The sequence below is a fragment of the Chaetomium fimeti genome, assembly GCF_033439085.1.
Source record: "Chaetomium fimeti strain CBS 168.71 chromosome Unknown B0H64scaffold_4, whole genome shotgun sequence".
Classification (NCBI taxonomy): domain Eukaryota; kingdom Fungi; phylum Ascomycota; class Sordariomycetes; order Sordariales; family Chaetomiaceae; genus Chaetomium; species Chaetomium fimeti.
In genome coordinates this window covers 2456534-2474354 of record NW_026944332.1, presented here as the reverse complement: position 1 = coordinate 2474354, position 17821 = coordinate 2456534, and the positions used below count along the sequence as shown (strand labels likewise).

At 56.4% G+C, this 17821-nt stretch overlaps 5 protein-coding genes across 5 annotated transcripts; 2 read left to right on the top strand and 3 right to left on the bottom strand.

Moving 5' to 3' along the window:
* Window positions 1–1410: 1410 nt before the first annotated feature.
* B0H64DRAFT_321809 (uncharacterized protein) lies at window positions 1411–3200 on the bottom strand (the record flags this gene model as incomplete). Its single annotated transcript, XM_062800533.1, has 3 exons — window positions 1411–2509; window positions 2564–2887; window positions 2938–3200. 3 exons carry the CDS (start codon window positions 3198–3200, stop codon window positions 1411–1413), a joined length of 1686 nt encoding a protein of 561 aa, XP_062659391.1.
* A 786-nt stretch (window positions 3201–3986) lies between these two features.
* Window positions 3987–4722, top strand: B0H64DRAFT_323499 (P-loop containing nucleoside triphosphate hydrolase protein; the record flags this gene model as incomplete). Its single annotated transcript, XM_062800613.1, has 2 exons — window positions 3987–4035; window positions 4133–4722. 2 exons carry the CDS (start codon window positions 3987–3989, stop codon window positions 4720–4722), a joined length of 639 nt encoding a protein of 212 aa, XP_062659390.1.
* Window positions 4723–5435: 713 nt separating this feature from the next.
* B0H64DRAFT_157935 (ribosomal protein S5 domain 2-type protein) lies at window positions 5436–6604 on the bottom strand. The gene is made up of 2 exons (XM_062798537.1): window positions 6373–6604; window positions 5436–6312 (listed from the first exon to the last, which is right to left on the bottom strand). The coding sequence occupies exons 1-2, from the start codon at window positions 6534–6536 to the stop codon at window positions 5595–5597; spliced, it is 882 nt and encodes a 293-aa protein (XP_062659389.1). The 5' UTR covers window positions 6537–6604; the 3' UTR covers window positions 5436–5594.
* A 116-nt stretch (window positions 6605–6720) lies between these two features.
* B0H64DRAFT_396716 (Cwf15/Cwc15 cell cycle control family protein) lies at window positions 6721–8134 on the top strand. The gene is made up of 4 exons (XM_062803833.1): window positions 6721–6854; window positions 6917–6993; window positions 7053–7653; window positions 7715–8134. The coding sequence occupies exons 1-4, from the start codon at window positions 6822–6824 to the stop codon at window positions 7766–7768; spliced, it is 765 nt and encodes a 254-aa protein (XP_062659388.1). The 5' UTR covers window positions 6721–6821; the 3' UTR covers window positions 7769–8134.
* On the bottom strand, window positions 8135–9294 carry B0H64DRAFT_396714 (Emopamil-binding protein). Its single transcript, XM_062803832.1, has 4 exons — window positions 8910–9294; window positions 8685–8848; window positions 8330–8576; window positions 8135–8229 (listed from the first exon to the last, which is right to left on the bottom strand). Exons 1-4 carry the CDS (start codon window positions 9127–9129, stop codon window positions 8147–8149), a joined length of 714 nt encoding a protein of 237 aa, XP_062659387.1. The 5' UTR covers window positions 9130–9294; the 3' UTR covers window positions 8135–8146.
* Between the last annotated feature and the right edge of the window lie 8527 nt (window positions 9295–17821).

The window sequence follows — 17821 nt, the reverse complement described above, 5'->3', positions numbered from 1 at the left end:
CGCGGCGCCGACGCCTGCTGCTCCCGGGCGAGGCGGCGGTACAGGGTCGGGCTTGCCCGAGGGGGGAAGGGGACGGGGGCGACGAAGTTGGGGATAGGCGGCGGCAAAGGCGGCGGCGAGTCGGGCGGCGAGGACGACCGCTGGCGGGGGAGGGTCTTAGGGGCGACTGACATGGGACGATGGCCAATCGGGAGACGGAGATATGGGTAGTTTTAGCGACGTACCGGTCGTACGGGACCGCTCGCCACTGGGGGGTGTCGGGGGCGTCGGGGTCGGGGGCGCTGGCCGTGTCGACCCGAAGCAGCCGCGGGTCGACGGCGGAGAACGGGGGTCTGCCCGCCCGTTCTCCCAGTTGGCGGCGGTGTATCGGGCGGCCGGGTGGGACGTCTTGGCCCGTTTGGGCCCGCCGCAGCGTCTGTCGGGGTGCGGGTGGTGGCGTATCGAGAGCGCGGGAGCGGGGAGGAGCGCGAAGGCGGGCGTGCCGTTTCTAGCACCAAGAAACGGGTGCTCAGATGGCCGCCATCAGTGTCCCACTCTTCACAGCACTCTCCGATGTCATCCCCTCGGACACCGAAAGTGCCTCGGATCTCCAGGTTGCCACCCCATCCCGTCCTGGCCGCGCCCTCGCCGGCGGTGCTCAAGCTCGGGCACCATCCGAGGAGAGCGTCGTGTTTGTCTCTGTGGGCCGTCGCCGCTCTAATGGGCGCGTTGGGTCAGGCAACAGTCTGCCTGGTTGGGTGCGGTCCCCGCGCAACAATTAGGCGCGGCGGTGTGAAAGTGGTATAATATGCCACAGGTCTTGGGAGAAGGCGGGGTTTCACAGCTCATTATTGGGTTTGGCGTTCACAGTGCATAGGGGTACACATTAGGTAGCTCCACAATCAGATTTCTCCAACTTCTAAGTTTTTATTGCTATGAATTCCTAGATAAAAGCCCTTGGTGCGTTGTTGGAGGCGCAGTGGGGAGATTGCTAACTGGAGTGGTGCGCGCGATCCTTCCGCCCGCGAGGCGACATCTACTCACCGAGCATGTACATACGCCCCTATTTAGGGAATGCCTGCAGGACCGACCGAACTCACAGTTGCCCGTCGAGAGCTCTGTGAAGATCACTGGCCGATATTGTCACACTCAGTTGGAGTACCACTAGGTCACTAAAACGACACGGATAAACCTTGCTTATAAACCATACGCCTACATTCTGCTCTAGACCTCATCATGGTATACGATCTCGACCATCGGACAGCACGCACGCCTGACTACAAACCCGCCACTCTTCCTAACCTATCCCATGACCAAACAACACCAAACCCAAAGCAAGCAAAACCATCCATAGGTACCCATACCATTGACACCCCAAACCACCCACACTCCATACCCCAAACCTCGCCTCCCACCACCCCCACCCCCACCTCACCTCGCGAGACACTCCCCCCCAAAAACAGTCGCGCTCCCTAGCCCCAACCCACCCAGCACCGTCACGCCCCACGCGAGCGCAGCCGACTCCCAGTCAAAGTCGCCCTCCGGCACGACATCACCCAGCCCTACCTCGGCCCGCACGGCAGGGGTGGGCTGATACGTCTTGTCTTCGTCTGGCACCCCTTCCTCTCGTTCAGGCTCGTGGTGTTCCGGTTCCAGTTTTAGCTCCGGCTCTGGTTCTGGCTCGGGCCCTGGCTCGGGCTTGACCTTGCGTGGCCGGCCGCGCCGTTTCGGTGGCTGATGGGCGGTGGTTGTCGTGGTGGTATCGTCGCCGGGGGCGTTCGAGCTGCCGGTGCTGGAGATGCTGCTGCCCTTTGCTGCGCGGCCGCGGCGGCGGAGGGTCATGCCGAGGGCCGGGGTTGGGGTTGTCGGGTGGGCGTCTTCTTCGGGACTGGGGGAGGGTTCGGGTTTGGTGGGTTTGCTTTCTGGCTTGCTGGGTTGGGTGAGTCGGCGGGGCTCGGGGGTGGAATACATAGAGCGGAGCATGCTGGCTACGTCGGTTGAGCGCACGGCTGCCCATAGTCCCAGGCCGAGGGTGCTGAGGAGGACGTCCTTGCCTGCGGCGGCGACGGCTGGGTGGTCGGTCATGGAGCTGAGGACTTTCTCGACGGCTGTTGCGGTGCGCTCCCATTTTGAGCGCTCTTCAGTGTCGAGGGGGATTGTGAAGAGGCTGTGCCGGTGCTTGGAGGAGTCTGGGAGGTTGTAGCGGAGAGCGGAGAGTGTTGTCCTGGCGTGAAGGAGGGCGCTCGATGCGGAGATGATGTTGAAGAGCTTGGTTATGTCGGGGTAGGCGTCGCGTGGGTCGGAGTGGACGGTTCCCCAGGACGCCGGGGCGATGGCAGGCAGGATCAGGGGTGCGAGAGTTAGGACCTTGGAGAGGCCGACGGCAGTTGGGAATGACGGCGTCCAGACGGTGTTCGGGAGCCGGAGTATCACCAGGTAGTTGGCCACCAAGGGCACAAGAAGAAGAGAAAGCTTGGGGAACCAGTTGTGTGGCTTCTTTGGGAGCATTCCATGCAGGAATTGGGCGATCCTGGCCAAGTTAGCGGCGCACTCTCTCGGATATGGATAGATTGATATAAGGTACCTCGTTTCACGTGGCGCGATTGGTGATGGGGTTTGGAGTAAAGCCACATAGAATAAGTTTTGGGCAAATGAGAGGCTGACAAGATGAGGCAACAGAGAATATGCCCATAGGTGCGGAATCCTCCGGCGACGCCCCTCAACGGCTAAGAGCGCAGTCCACGATATGGTTGCGAGGTCGAGCTGCTGCCCCCACCACAGCCGCCGTGCCTTTTCGGTGATGATTTCCAAGGCATCAAGGAAGACGGGGGTGTCACTGAGCCAGTATTTAAGGTATAAACCGGGTCCATTTGCCCCGTCCGTGGTCAGAGTGTGGTTCCCGAATAGGCTGCTCTGCTCTTAGTGAGGGTTCAGGTCGAGCGGGGGGTAAAAACATACGAATCTGGAACTGCAACTCCTCTCTCAGATGCCCACACCTTGTAGGACAAGGTCAAGTATTCCAGACCAGAAGTTACGGCAAATACCAAACCGAGAGCTGCCAGGCTTCCAAAGGCGGCGGTGAGCTTGATGCGCTCTGCCTTACGGTTCCGCGTGTCTTGGGCCGGTCCCAGGGCCTTGTGAGACTGGTAGAGGCTTCCGCCAACAGTGTAAGAGGAATATACGGCCAAGACTACCCGTAAGACTGCTAGAGCTAGAGGCATCGCCCTTTGTATCCGCATTAACGGTGAAGTTGGGGAGGGGGGTGAAGAGTCGGAGGTGCTCACTCTGGTTCACGCTCAACTTCCACCGGCGCCATCTTTCTCCGTCATCCACTTGAGATAGTTAATTATAACAGAACCACAATCGCATGAATGAAATCCGAGATCCAACGTGATATTTTGGTGATGAAAATGGAATGCGCGTCCAGTCTCTCGTGTAAGAGCACCCCAGCCTATGACGTTATCAATCAGATAGCAGACCCGCCCCGCCAACCTCCACCGTTTGCGTTGATTCATACAGATCTGACAGTGAAATTCGGTATTATCAATGACGCCTTGTAACAGCTCGTGGAAACGCGGCAAGGTGGAATTACGAACTACCACATCTGTGAGTTTGGGCAACAAAACTTAGAAAACTGGTAATACCGATTGGCTGCCCGAATACTCGTTCTATTACCTATGCGGCGTGTTACGTGTTATCCTGAACCTGCTTCTTCTTCTTTCTCTGTCGATGCTGGGGGAAGTTGCAAGTTGCAGTTTTCAAGCAGATGACAGAATTCATGTAACTTACATGCGTTACCTTACGTTCCATTCTCTGTCTTGGTCCCCTGCCAAGAGCTGCCAGCGCCGGAAGCAACCCCCAGCAACGCTAAAATGAGGGCGGAGCCAGGCTCCGAGAGATGACATTCGGTCTCGACCCGGCTTCGCTCTTCGTCCGGCTGCGGCCTGCCACCGACCACTTCGAACCACACAGTCCCCGACCTTCCACGCAGGCCAGACAGACGAAAGATGTACCACCTCGCTAAGGGCCTCTACCGGTTGGCCACCAGTAAAGAGGGTAAGCCCAAATTAACCACTGCATTAGAGCACTCAACTCATTGCATTGGAGATCCATCCAACCACGTCTCACAACCACTAACATCCCCGCTCTCTAGAGTACTCGGTCCTCCTCCTCGGCCTCGACAACGCCGGCAAGACGACCTTCCACGAGCAGGTCAAGTCGATCTTCCTGCCGGACGGGCCCGCGCCGAACCTGCAGACGGTGCCGACGGTGGGGCAGAACGTGTCGACCATCGTGCTGCCGGACATGTACCTGAAGCTGTGGGACGTGGGCGGGCAGCTGTCGCTGCGCAAGCTGTGGCAGAGCTACTACGCCAGCTGCCACGCCATCGTCTTCATCATCGACAGCACCGACATCGGCGACGGCAGCCTCGAGCACGACTCCACCGGCCGCCTCGAGGAGTGCCGCCTCGTGCTCGAGGACGTGCTGCAGAACAGCGAGGCCGAGGGCGTCCCGCTGCTGATCCTCGCCAACAAGCAGGACCGCGAGGACTGCGTCGAGGTCGTGCGCATCAAGGAGGGCCTGGTCAAGCGCGTCTTTGAGGGCGAGAAGTCCGGCGGCATCCGTGACTCGCGCGTCTTGCCTGTCTCGGCACTGACCGGTACCGGCGTCAAGGAGGCCGTGGACTGGGTGCGGTCGAGGGTGAAGTGGAATACGGAGAGTCGGCCGCCGCTGATGAGGTGATGGACGAGGGCAAACATCTTCACGTCCCGCTGTAATGGCGGGCATATGCGAACTCGACGAGCAGAAGCCGCTTCTACGGCTGCGCTCGGTTCGCTTACACCAAGCCCCCCAATTCAAGGGACCAGACAGCCGTGCAACCGCTAGGACCGTTATCACCCGTCTATGTTGGGCTGGTAGTGGTCGAACATTACGGGACCTCGTTCAGGCTGGACCGATCCTCTCATCCGAGAAAGTCCGGGGGGATTCAAAACCGGGGCAGCTGAGGGGGGCGTGGAGGGACAGAAGACTGTATTATTCTTCTCAAACGCCCTAAAGGTCCGTCTCCCACAGCGTCACTAGCGAACCCGAGTCATCGCGCCACATCCACCACCTTGGGGTGTCCAAAGAGACGATATCACGGAGACTCCGATGTGGTGGATTGTAATATTTAGCGATACCATAGCACAGGGACTGGTTTCGAGGGATGACCTCCGAAACGCCATTCATGCTGGCGATATGTAGGATATACAAGTGCGGGAGCGAAGGATGAAACATCCTCATCGGCCTGTGCATCATGGGCCTTCAATATATCCTTATCGCTTTTAACAGCAAAAACTCCGTTGCCGGTCTGTCCCCTGAAGTTTGCTTGCCGCCGCCTTTTGTGTAGCCCACAGTGTCCCTGCATAGAAACCAGCTACGCCCTTCCCGTTATCCCCTTTCCGCCCCATATGCACCAGGCAATGGCCCATTCGGTTATCGCTCGCCGGGCTCGAGTCCGAAAGTCGCTTCCATCCCAGTGGACGGACCACCTGATGCCACTCTACCGACTCAAGTGGCAAAGGGTATCTCGTTGGCCTTGATCTTCATCCTACCGCCCCATAGCCTCCCACCCCTCACCTATCATTCTCCGCCCTCAATTCCGCCATGAACCCCCCCTTGTCCCTCCTCTTCAGATCCTCCGCCAACCTCCTATCCAACAAATCCGAAAACTCCTTCACCTTGACCAGCGCGACGCTCGTACACTGCAGCAACGCAACCGCATCAACCGGCGTCCCACCTAGCTTCGCAATCTGGCAGATCTCCCCATGCTTATTCAAGCTCACCGTACAGCTCGCGACACGCACCTGCTCCTCCAGCCAGGTCGCATCCAGCACGGCCGTCTCGCCGTCATCCCCAAAAAAGCTCCACGTCACGCACAGCGGCGAGTGCAGCCAGCTGAGCGGCACGGGCTCGCGCTCGGCGGGGGTATAAACAGTCAGCCGCCCGGCCTCCATGCTCGTGTCGGGCTTGCGGAAGTGCCGCAGCGCGCCCACCACCGCCACGCACGCCGCGTCCGTCAGCCCCCCGTCGTGCGACACCACGTGCACGTCTACCCGCACCGACCAGCATTTTTGGCCCGCCACCAGGCAGAGGGACTCCGTGTCGAGGGCGCCGGAGCGGCGGACGGTTTTTTCGAGGAGGCGGGAGAGGAGGACTTCGGTTTCTGTGGGCCGGTTGACTTCGAAGGCGGGCGAGGTCATCGGGCTGAGCTCGGTTGCGATGGTGAAGATGCCGTCGAGCGGGCGGTCGACGTAGGGCACGGTTACCTCGGCGGTGGCTTTGGCGAGGACTCTGTGGGTTGTGTTAGGGAGATGGGCTTGGGGATAGTTGAGCTTCTGTGAGTGAATCTACCTCGTCTTGCCCAGTGTGACGTCGGCGACGCCATATTGGTCCCCGAAGCTGATCTCGAGGGGTCGGTATTGGTCTAATTGGCGGCCGTCGAGTCGGAGATTTTCTTGGAGCGCCTGCGTGACGAATTGCTTCTCATTGAGAGAAGGTTCTGCTTCTCGCGGCATTGTGAATTGGGAGGCGTGGAACTTGAGATCTAAGAGTTGAAAGAACGAAACTGGAATCAAAGCCCAGGGTTGTTTGTTGTCTGGAGGGGCAGGTTTCTGCCACTAAAGACCGCTAAATTTCAGTGGATTCTGCCGCATGACGCGGGCGGTGAGAGCGCCAACCTGCATCCCCATGCACCCTTGTGGCTTTCCATCTCCAAACCTGGAACTTCCCTCTATCCCCAGCATCGAATTGTGCGACCACCCAACTTCACCAAACCCAGGCCATCACGTTAAACCAGCACAATGACCACAGCTCACAGGCCTACATTCGACCCGGTAAGAAGGCGTACCGCAACAAAGATGCGCCTCAGAATGCCTCGCTAACTCGACAATTCCAGGCCCGTGGCAAGGAAGCCCTCCGCGGACCAGCCTACCACCAGCGCCTCCTCCCAGCCTACACGCAGCTCAAGTTCAGGTATGCGCCAGCACACCCCATCGCCCACGACACCCACCGGTAACTGACCGCCCGTCTAGACAACCGGGCCAAGGCGGCGACGCCGACTCTTCCACGCGCGACCTGCGCGCCGAGCTCGAGGCCGCCGAGGCAGCACACTACGCGAAGCTCAAGGGCGCGCCCATCCCCGGCGCCTCCGACGACAGCGCGCCCGATTCCTCCTCCACCAACAAACGCCCCATCGCCGCAGTCACCTCCCACGGCGAAAAAGCAACAGACGAGGACGAAGACCCGGACGCCAAACGACGACGCATCCTAGCCGAGACCCGCGACATCGACGCGGACGACAGCGACTCCGGGTCCGGGTCTGGTGGGGACGACAGTGCAGACGACTCGGATGAGTCGTCGGATGACGACGACGACGCGGAGCTGCAGCGCGAGCTGGAGCGGGTGCGGCGCGAGCGCATCGAGAAGCGCGAGGCCGAGGAGCGCGAGCGGCTGGCGGCCGAGCAGGAGGCGCGTGAGCGCGATATCGCGACGGGGAATCCCCTGCTCAATAGTGCGGCGGGTGGGAGTAAGGCGGCGGATTTTAATATTAAGCGGCGGTGGGATGATGATGTGGTGTTTAAAAACCAGGCGAGGGGGACCGAGGAGAAGGGGAAGCGGACGGAGTTTATCAATGTGAGTTTGCTGCCCCTGTGTTTGTTTGGGTGGGTTGTGGAGAGTGCTGATGGTGTTTTAGGACTTGCTGCGGTCGGATTTCCACAAGAGGTTTATGAGCAAGTATGTGCGGTGAGTGAGCAGTTGGGGGAGGGGGGGAAGAGGGCCCATATGCCCGGGACGGGATGTGTTGGGATGGAGTGTATTATCACATAGCGACATGATTTGTGGCATTGGGGCTAGAATCGGATACGAATGCTTTTGCTCGAGGGAACAACTGAATCCTCAATTTTCGTTCCATCTCCCAACGGATTCAGCATCCACAGCAAGTCTCGGGGCAAAGGTAACCAAGCAACCGCACCAGTGATTGTGAAGCACGCTCAACAATATGTCGAGTTACCTTGATAGCAAGCGGCCTTATAGTCAACCCGAGACTAGTTTGTCAACTTCCGGTACCCACCCCCCAGAGTCAACCCCGTCCTCGAGACTCGCCCTCCCCCCACATCGTCACCCCTCACGACCGCTTCCTCCCCTCCCCTCCCCTCGCAACCTCCACAAAAGCAGCCTTCACAGCCCTCCAGCTCCTCCGAAGCAGCACTACAACACACCACTGTCAGTCACCTCCCAACAGAACACCCGAGGAATAAAGACCCAGGGGGGGGAGAGAGGGCAAAAAGAAAAAAAGAAATAAACTCACAACCCGGCACAACCGCCCACGGCGCGTTCATACCCACGTAGTACACCCAGTAGTACTGCACCTCGGGCCGGCTGTACGAGATGCCGCGCATGTGCTCGGCGAACCCACACGTGCCGTAGTACAGCGCCACGCCGTACAGGTGCCCGACACACACCACTGCCTGCAGCAGGTGGCGCGCCCCTTGCTCGCGGGGTTTGTTGCGCGCTGTGAGGAGCGCGGTGAGTAGGGAGAGGGGCGCCCAGGTTAGCTGTTGGGGAGGGGGAATTTGGTTAGTACTTGGTGTTGGTACTCAGTGTTGGAGGGGGAACGGGGTAGAGAGGGAGGGGGGGAGCCAAACGGGGGTGGGGGGACGTACGACAGTCAATGTCTCAATACATAGCATAAATGGGTCGGAGGTGAGATAGCGCGAGTCGGAGAGGGCGTATTCCTTCCAGAGCTGGGCGAACAGGGACTGCGAGGACGGGATGGTGGCGTGGTTGAGGACAAAGTACCCCTCGAAAAAGAGGTGGAGGAAACCGCCTGGTGTTGGTCAGTAAGATAGCCTGAGAGAATAGAACCCCCAAGAAAAGGAGTAACGCACACAGCGCGAACCAGGCCACCGTCAACTGGTCTACCCTCTTCAGTGCCGGGCTACACCACGTCGCCAGAGTGACACATCCGAGCACAAACACGCCAATGATGCCGCCAAAGGCTGCGAGAATACCCAGCAGCGGTGTGCTGTTGGGCGTATACCCCGGGATGATGGCGTCCTGTGGGAAGTAGGGGTGGCCCTGCGGCGGGGATCCCGCTTGATCTTGCATGATGTTGCTGTTTCAGGGATCTCCCTCCGGACCAGGACTCGACTTGAATCAGCAAGACCCGACGGACTGGTTAAGGTTAAAGAAGGATGTTAAACTTGGGTGGAGTCGCGTTTCGCGTCGCATTCGTGCACCCCTGAACCCTTGTCCGGGTACGGAGGCTTGAGGTGCGAACTGGAGAAAAACCCCCACGGTCAATGCGCACACACCACCGTCACTTTTGCAGCGACCTCGTTTAATCCTAGCCACCCCATTTAATTTCAGTTTATTGCACTCGGGCGAATTGCGTTGAGTTCAACGCAGTCAATTCGATGCAGTCAGTTTTGCAGTTGGTTGAACATGGTCAATTGTTTTTACAGTTAGTTTGATATAGTCAGTTTTGCAGTTAGTTGAATGTAGTCAATTGTTTTTACAGTTAGTTTGATATAGTTAATTGTTTTTATAGTCAGTTTAATGTAGTTAATTTTGTAGTTGGTTGAACGTAGTTAATTTTGAACGTAGTCAATTGTTTTTACAGTTAGTTTAATGCAGTCAATTTTGAACGTAGTTAATTGTTTTTGCAGTTAGTTTAATACAGTTAATTTTGAACGTAGTTAATTGTTTTTGCAGTTAGTTTGATGCAGTCAATTTTGAACGCAGTTAATTGTTTTTGCAGTTAGTTTGATGTAGTTAATTTTGAATGTAGTTAATTGTTTTTACAGTTAGTTTAATACAGTTAATTTTGAACGTAGTCAATTGTTTTTGCAGTTAGTTTGATGTAGTCAATTTTGAACGTAGTTAATTGTTTTTGCAGTTAGTTCTAACTGTAAAACTGACTGCGTTGAACTGACTGTAAAAACAATTGACTATATTAAACTAACTGTAAAAACAATTGACTACGTTCAAAATTAACTGTATTAAACTAACTGTAAAATTGTCACGAATATGCCAACAGGCGGAACCGCGGGGCGCGGGACGCCCCGGGCCAGTCATGGAATAAGCCAATCGGAAGGCAGGAACAGGATCGATGGTGATCAGTGAGCTCAGTTGCCAAGCCAGGACTGAGCACACTGAGCACCAGGCAAGGTCACCAATCAGGACGATTGTAACTCAGAAGTGATCAGTGAGCTCAGTTGTCGAACCCGGACTGAGCACACTGAGCACCCAAGAATTAGATAGGTATATAGTCACTCGTTCTGGAGAGCTCTGGGAGTTCTCCAGTTAGCAATCACAACTACAGTTCGCTACAAGCTCGAGAGCCTACTGTTGAGACAAGTCTTTGTTGTGCACCTTTTGGCTGCACCGAACCTAAGCACCCTTGAGAGAACACCTTCGACCGATACTGAACCCTAACAGGACGGGTCCAGAGACAGGTTCGTCACACGTTGCTAACTCCCTTTGATCTGTTACAGTTCAGGCTCGAAGGTAAAACGACATGGCAACTCAACCGACGCCGGGCCAGATCACGGCCGCGCTTCAGAGAGTCACCGAACGACTCGATGAAACTGAAGAAGAGCTTGCGAAGACCAAGGCCAGCAACGCGGCATTGGCAGCCCGACTTGCGGCGACCGAGGTCCACACCAAGGACCCGGCCAAGACGAAGGTCAAATTGGAGCAACCCGAGAAGTACGGGGGCGACCAGGAAGCCTTGCCAGGTTGGATCACGGAGATGCGGAACTATCTCGACCACAACTCGCACCAGTTCGCCACCGAGGAATCCAAGACCAGATACGCCGCCACCCGACTCAAGGACAAGGCCCTCAAGTGGTTCACGGGAACACTGAGTGATTTCCTCGGCGGAGCAATCCACAAACCCTTCACCAAAAAGGTCTTCGAGAACTACTCCGAGTTCGAGAGTGAGATTCAGAAGGTGTTCGGCGACAAGGACGAGAAGTTGCACGCCCAGGAACGGCTAGGACGGCTGAAGCAGACTAGGTCAGCCACCGCCTACGCCACGATTTTCCGACAAGACTCCATGAAGGCAGAGATAGACGACGAGGGGCTGATGCACCTGTTCTACGGAGGGCTGAAGGAGGAAGTCAAGGACGAGCTCTACAAGGAGAGCCGACCCGACACACTCGACGAGTACATCGCCATGGCTGTCAAGATTGACGACCGACAGTTCGCCCGCAAACAACAGAAGAAGGGCAGCGAGACTCAGCGATCCGCAGGCTACCACAAGCCCAACGACAAAAAGAAACGCCAGCACCAGAGCACGTCATACGGTACGCACTCGGGACCCATGGACGTCAGCGCTGCCCAAGCACAATGGGCAGGAAAGAGAGATGGTGCCAAGGACAAATCAGGCATCACTTGCTACAATTGCGGCAAGAAGGGTCACTTCAAACGTGACTGCCGCAGCAAGAAAGAGTGGAGACCGGTTCCAGGGAAGGAAGCCGCCACCATCGACCAAGACACGGTCGGAAGAAGAACCCGATTTCTGGAGGTCGCAGCCGCCAGCTACACGCAGGACGACCTCGAAATCGACATTGACCGAGTCATCGAGCAGGACGATGAACTCACCGACTCGGATCAAGGAGACCTGATGAGCAGCGTCCATCAGGAGGGAAACAACACCGCCCACCATGCTTTCATCGAAACGGATGACGAGGGAGAACTGGCTCCCCCGCGGCACATCCGACAAGTCGCTGAGGACTGGGGCATCACCCTGGTTCAGCAAGAGGACGGGCAATGGCGAACCCACGAGGGTGAAGGAGGAGTCAGCCCGAACCTCATTTTCCTGCAACAGAGGGTCCTAAGCCAACGGCAAAGGATCGAGGAGTTGTCGAGAGAGAAAGAAGAACTCGAGCAGCTTCTCCAAGAAAGAAACGACCAGTACGGACAACTTTGCGCGGAACTCGACTTCGCCAGAGGACGAGTCCAAGAGATCACCGAGGCCAACAACAGGGCCGGGGATCACGTCGAAAAGACACTAAGGGAAGCACAGGCCTTGCAGGACGACATCCGCCAGGCACTTCCGCATCACACACCGTGGGATGGACCCACCGAGGAGGCGGAAGAATGCGAGAACGGAGTGCGATACCCCGAGCAACTTTTCGACTACGCACAGAAACAGAATGCGGCGAAAGGAAAAAAACAGCAGAGCTGGGAAGAATACTGGACTCGACATCAGCACATCGTGCGCGCCGGACGACAAACCTCCGACCTTGAATGGTGGGGTTTTCGGGGCGAGAACAACACGGAGGGATTCCAGTTGTTATCAGAAGACCACGAGCGGGTGGACCCACGAAAAGAGAACCACATCTACCTGCCCTGGTTTCAGTGTATCGCGCACGAATGTCGGTACCATTTCCAGGACAAATTTCGCAACAGTTTCTGGCCCACGAGGGAAGAAAAAGGAATGCAACCCCTACCCATCAGATGGGTATACGACAGCGGCGACGCTCCCGCAGGCATGTTGTGGGACACCCAACGCACTCACGAGGGCAGGCTGAGGGTTAAACCCAAGGCAGCCTGGCCCCAACGCTGTATGGCGGGCGTAGGAGTCAACGAATGCCGAAGCGCAGACTGCCTACCACACGCCGACGAGAAAATCTGGGGATACATGGAACAGCAATCCCAGAGGAAGCCACACCAGAGGACGAGAGCGTCCCGAAGGAACGAGAGGCGCCCAGTTGAGGCATGGGCGGCCCAATGGCTCCAAGAACACCAGACGATTGACGCCGCAAGCCAAGGTGCGGACAGGGACGCCTTGAAACACCACGAGAGCTTGGGAAACGGCTCAGGGCCCTCCGAGGGGCCCGGAAATCTTTAACTCCACAACAACGAAGACAGGCTGCGCAGTACAGGAAGAACTGGCGCAAGCAGAAGCCTTACAACGACCTCCCAGCAGACGAACACGAAGTAGCTGCTGTACGAAGCACCAAGCCAGACAACAGGCTCTGGATCACAGCGCGATGGGGGAAGATCGAAGCCCTCGCGTTAGTGGATGGAGGAGCGCAGATGGATCTCATCTCGCCCGCATTTGTGAATCAACTCAGAATCCCATGGAGGATCAAGAAGCAACCACACGTCGTCAAAGGACCATTCGACACGCAATGGGTACGACGGGAAACAGAACCACTCGACATCGAGGTGGAAGGAAAAACCACCCAAGTGGTATTCGACATCGTGAACATGGGGCCGAAGAAAGACATGATTCTCGGACGCCCATGGCATGAGGATTACGACCCAGACATCAGTTGGAAGGGAGATGGCCATCTGCGACCGCGAGAACAGCGGGAGCATCCGACCAACTTGATGGGAGAACGCGCAGAACAGGAGCCACGGGAGAGCAGCGGGTCAGAACGGACCCCCTCTACGGGCCCACCGCAGGAAGCAGCCAGTGCAGAAGAACGCACTCTGAAATCCGGAAGAAGCGGCACACGACGAAAGAAGCAGACACGGGAGGAACGAACCATTGCCGTCGTCTCAGTCGACGAGCACGGAGTGCTCAAACATGAACAATGGGTCAATCAGCTCGAAGCGGCAAACATCGAGCTAGCAGCAGAAGAAGTCAGGGAACTCGAAGCAGCAAGCATCGAGCCTGGAAACAGCAAGTTCGCGTACTACGAAGGTACGGCGAAGAACGCGAAAACGGGACAGATTCCAGACGATTACAAGGGACACCCGGCGTTCACGGCAAAACATCTTGCAGGGCTACCAGACCACGGACCTTGGGATCACGAGATCAAACTCAAGGAGGGAGCCCAGTTGAAGTTTTTCAAGGTGTACCACACCAACGAGAAGCAAGATGCAGAGTTGAGGAGCTATCTCGAAAAGAACCTTGAGATAGGACACATCAGACCATCGACATCTCCAGCGGGCTACCCAGTCCTCTTCGTTCCAAAGAAGGATGGGAAGCTCAGGATGTGTGTGGACTACCGACAGTTGAACAACGAGACGGTGAAGAACCGCTACCCACTGCCACTGATCTCGAGGCTCCGAGATCAACTGTCAGGGGCACAATACTTCACGCGCCTCGATCTTCCGACAGCGTACGCCCACATCCGCATCAAGGAGGGAGACGAATGGAAGACGGCTTTTCGGACACCCTACGGGCACTACGAGTACCTCGTCATGCCGTTTGGGTTGACCAACGCACCAGCGACGTTCCAAGCCGCTATCGACCACGCAATTCGACATTGCCTCGATAAGTTTGCAGTCTGCTATTTGGATGACATTCTCATCTACTCCAAGACACTCGAAGAACACAAGAAGCATGTGCAGCAGGTGCTGGACGCACTGCATGAGCACAAGTTGTCAGTCAACAAAGACAAGAGCGAGTTTCATGTCAAGAAGACAGTGTTTCTGGGTTACGAAATCTCACCGGGATGGGTCAAGATCGAACCCGAGAAACTGGAAGCTGTCAAGACGTGGCCGACACCAACGAACGCCACAGAGGTCAGAGGGTTCATCGGATTCGCCAACTTTGTCAGGATGTTCATCAAGAACTTTGGCGACATCGCGAGACCCCTACACGAACTTACCAAGAAGGATGCCACATTCCAGTGGAAGCAGGAGCACGAGCAAGCTTTCCAACGGATCCGCAACGCGATTATCGCCGATCCAGTGCTCATGCTGCCTGACCCAAACACACCTTTCGAAGTCGAAGCTGACGCCTCGGACTTCGCGATCGGAGGACAACTTGGTCAGAGGGACAAGGACGGCAAGCTTCACCCAGTTGCGTTCTTCTCCAAGAAACTCGAGGGACCAAGGCTCAACTACCCGATCCACGACAAGGAGCTTCTCGCAATCATCGAAGCCTTCCAGGAATGGAGACCATACCTCAGCGGCACGACACACGAAGTTCAGGTGTACACGGACCACAAGAACTTACGCTACTTCACCACCACGAAGGTGCTGAACGGACGACAAACTCGATGGGCAGAGTTCCTGTCCGCATTCAACTTCACGATCCACTACAAGAAAGGGTCAGAGAACGCACGAGCGGACGCCTTGAGTAGGAGAGCGGATCATCATGACAACACATCTGAAGCCTCACCACCATTGCTACATCAACAGACAGACGGATCGCTACGGCACGCTTCCCAACCGACTGAAGACTACGAGATCGCAGCACTTCAGCAACAGTCGGAAGATCCCGAAGCTAGGCCTCTGCAACCGTTTGTAGAATGCTGTGCGGCCTTCAGGGAACAACGTTTGGAACAAGATTTCCAAGGAACCATCGCGGACGACGAGCGCGATGCATGGCAAGAAGAGCCGGAATCCAAGATCGCGGGATTGCGACTTGAAGGAACGAGACTCTGGTACCACGACAAAGCCTACGTCAGGCCCGGCGACCAAAAGGAGCTCATTCGGAAGATCCACAAGTCGAAACTCGGAGGGCACATGGGAATCAGCAAGACAATTGCAAAAGTCAAGCAGAACTACGACTTCCCAGGAATCAAGCAAGCGACGGAAGAAGTCCTGGCAGAGTGCGACCTCTGCGGACGAAGCAAACCGCCACGACACAAGCCATACGGGCTGTTGCAACCATTGCCAGTCGCGGAACGACCATGGAGTTCGGTGACGATGGACTTTATCACCAAACTACCACTGTCCAAGGACTCGGTAACGGGAGTGGAATACGACAGCATCCTCACAATGGTGGACAGACTCACCAAGTGGAGCTACTTCCTCCCTTACAAGGAAACATGGTCGGCAGAACAACTTGCAGACGTGATCTATCGCAACGTCACCTCGGTCCACGGATGGCCGGAGGAATGGATCACGGACAGAGACACGAAGTTCGCATCAAAGTTTTGGCAAGCTCTGATGACGAAGCTGGGTACGAAGAGTAAGCTCTCGACTGCTTACCACCCACAGACGGACGGACAGACGGAACGACTCAACCAGGTCGTCGAGCAATATCTACGGTTGTACGTCAACTTCCAGCAGGACGATTGGGTCGAGCTGTTGCCAGCAGCACAACTCGCCTACAACACCACCGTCACGGAGACCACCAAGGTCACGCCATTCTTCGCGAATTACGGCTACGAAGCAGATTTGCGACAAGGGCCCGAGGTTTCGGTGCCCAGAGCGGCAGTCAAAGCCGACAAAATGAGCTCGCTGCACGCGATGCTCAAGGAGGAACTCGAGTTCGTACGAACCAGGATGAAGAAGTTCTACGACAGAAACAGGCTCGAGGGACCTCGCCTAGAAGAGGGGGGCAAAGTTTACCTCGTTTCTCGAAATCTTCGCACGAAGCGACCAAGCAGGAAACTCGATTTTCGCAAAATCGGACCGTTCAAGATCGACAAAAAGATTTCGGAGAACAACTACGCACTCGCGTTACCCTCGACAATGCGACTACGGACCAACGTTTTTCACATCTCGCTTCTGGAACCAGCGCCCGAGAACGCGCGACTCGACAAGGACGCCGAGGCAGAAGACGAAGAGGAGGAATGGGACGTTGAGGAAGTCCTAGATTCACGCATCATGAAAGGACAGTTGGAGTATTTGGTCAAATGGCTGGACTTTGGCCCAGAAGACAATTCATGGCAACCAGCTACCAACCTCAACTGCCCCGAGAAACTTCAGGAGTTCCACCAGAGGAATCCGGACCGACCAAAGGAAGCCCCACAGACAAGTCGACCCCGGCGAGGAAGGGGTCGTCCGAAGAAAAACTAAGCACTGTCAGCAAGGAAGCAAGGAGGGGAGTAAAGAAGACGAACTTTTGAACCCAAGGAAAGTCAAAAGAAGGAACGCCGGCGACACCCGAGGAAGACGGTTGCCCGGTAGCAACCTCCCGGCGCTCCTGCTCCACAAGCACTTCCCCCTCCTGGTCAAACATCGCCAGGGCCCTGCGTTTCAAGGCCAGACGCTGGGTCCGCAGGCGATCCGCTTTCGCCAGGGCCGTCGCAAGGTCGCGATTCGCATTCAGGAGCTCGCGCTGTGCCTCCCGAATGGCATCAGTGGCAGCACGCTCCTGCTCGTCCAGATCGCGCTCCTCGTCAACAATGCGACGAACGGCAGAATCACTATACCCAAAAGCGTCGCATGAATGGTTACCCGCGTCGAGACAGTTGCCGCAAACGTCGGAATTGTCGGAAACCTTGCAATCTGAAAGTTTCTTTTCCCTGCAGCGAGTACACCTCACCATTTCGGTGCCAACAAGATTGGATAAAGTTGCACGAGTACGACGGCGCTCGGTGCTGGATTTTTGCTTTCGCTTGCGTTTCCTCACACCGTTAGCCATGATGAAGGATGAATGGGAAAGGATGGTGGGGACCACTCACCAAACAGATTGGGGACTGTTGGCGCTATTTCAAGAAGTTGGCTAAAGGAAGTGGCCGACGGGACGTCGACCCTGGAGGGGGGGCATCGTGTCACGAATATGCCAACAGGCGGAACCGCGGGGCGCGGGACGCCCCGGGCCAGTCATGGAATAAGCCAATCGGAAGGCAGGAACAGGATCGATGGTGATCAGTGAGCTCAGTTGCCAAGCCAGGACTGAGCACACTGAGCACCAGGCAAGGTCACCAATCAGGACGATTGTAACTCAGAAGTGATCAGTGAGCTCAGTTGTCGAACCCGGACTGAGCACACTGAGCACCCAAGAATTAGATAGGTATATAGTCACTCGTTCTGGAGAGCTCTGGGAGTTCTCCAGTTAGCAATCACAACTACAGTTCGCTACAAGCTCGAGAGCCTACTGTTGAGACAAGTCTTTGTTGTGCACCTTTTGGCTGCACCGAACCTAAGCACCCTTGAG

Bases quoted from the DNA above. Each gene is read 5' to 3' on its own strand.
- B0H64DRAFT_157935 (XM_062798537.1), bottom strand. From the start codon at position 6,536: ATGCCGCGAGAAGCAGAACCTTCTCTCAATGAGAAGCAATTCGTCACG. The intron at 6,313-6,372 runs GTAGATTCACTC...CACAACCCACAG, and splicing joins GTCACACTGGGCAAGACGAG to AGTCCTCGCCAAAGCCACCG.
- B0H64DRAFT_396716 (XM_062803833.1), top strand. From the start codon at position 6,822: ATGACCACAGCTCACAGGCCTACATTCGACCCG. The intron at 6,855-6,916 runs GTAAGAAGGCGT...CGACAATTCCAG, and splicing joins ACAGGCCTACATTCGACCCG to GCCCGTGGCAAGGAAGCCCT. The intron at 6,994-7,052 runs GTATGCGCCAGC...CCGCCCGTCTAG, and splicing joins TACACGCAGCTCAAGTTCAG to ACAACCGGGCCAAGGCGGCG.
- B0H64DRAFT_396714 (XM_062803832.1), bottom strand. From the start codon at position 9,129: ATGCAAGATCAAGCGGGATCCCCGCCGCAGGGCCACCCCTACTTCCCA. The intron at 8,849-8,909 runs GTGCGTTACTCC...GACCAACACCAG, and splicing joins GGTGGCCTGGTTCGCGCTGT to GCGGTTTCCTCCACCTCTTT. The intron at 8,577-8,684 runs GTACGTCCCCCC...CCTCCCCAACAG, and splicing joins GTATTGAGACATTGACTGTC to CTAACCTGGGCGCCCCTCTC.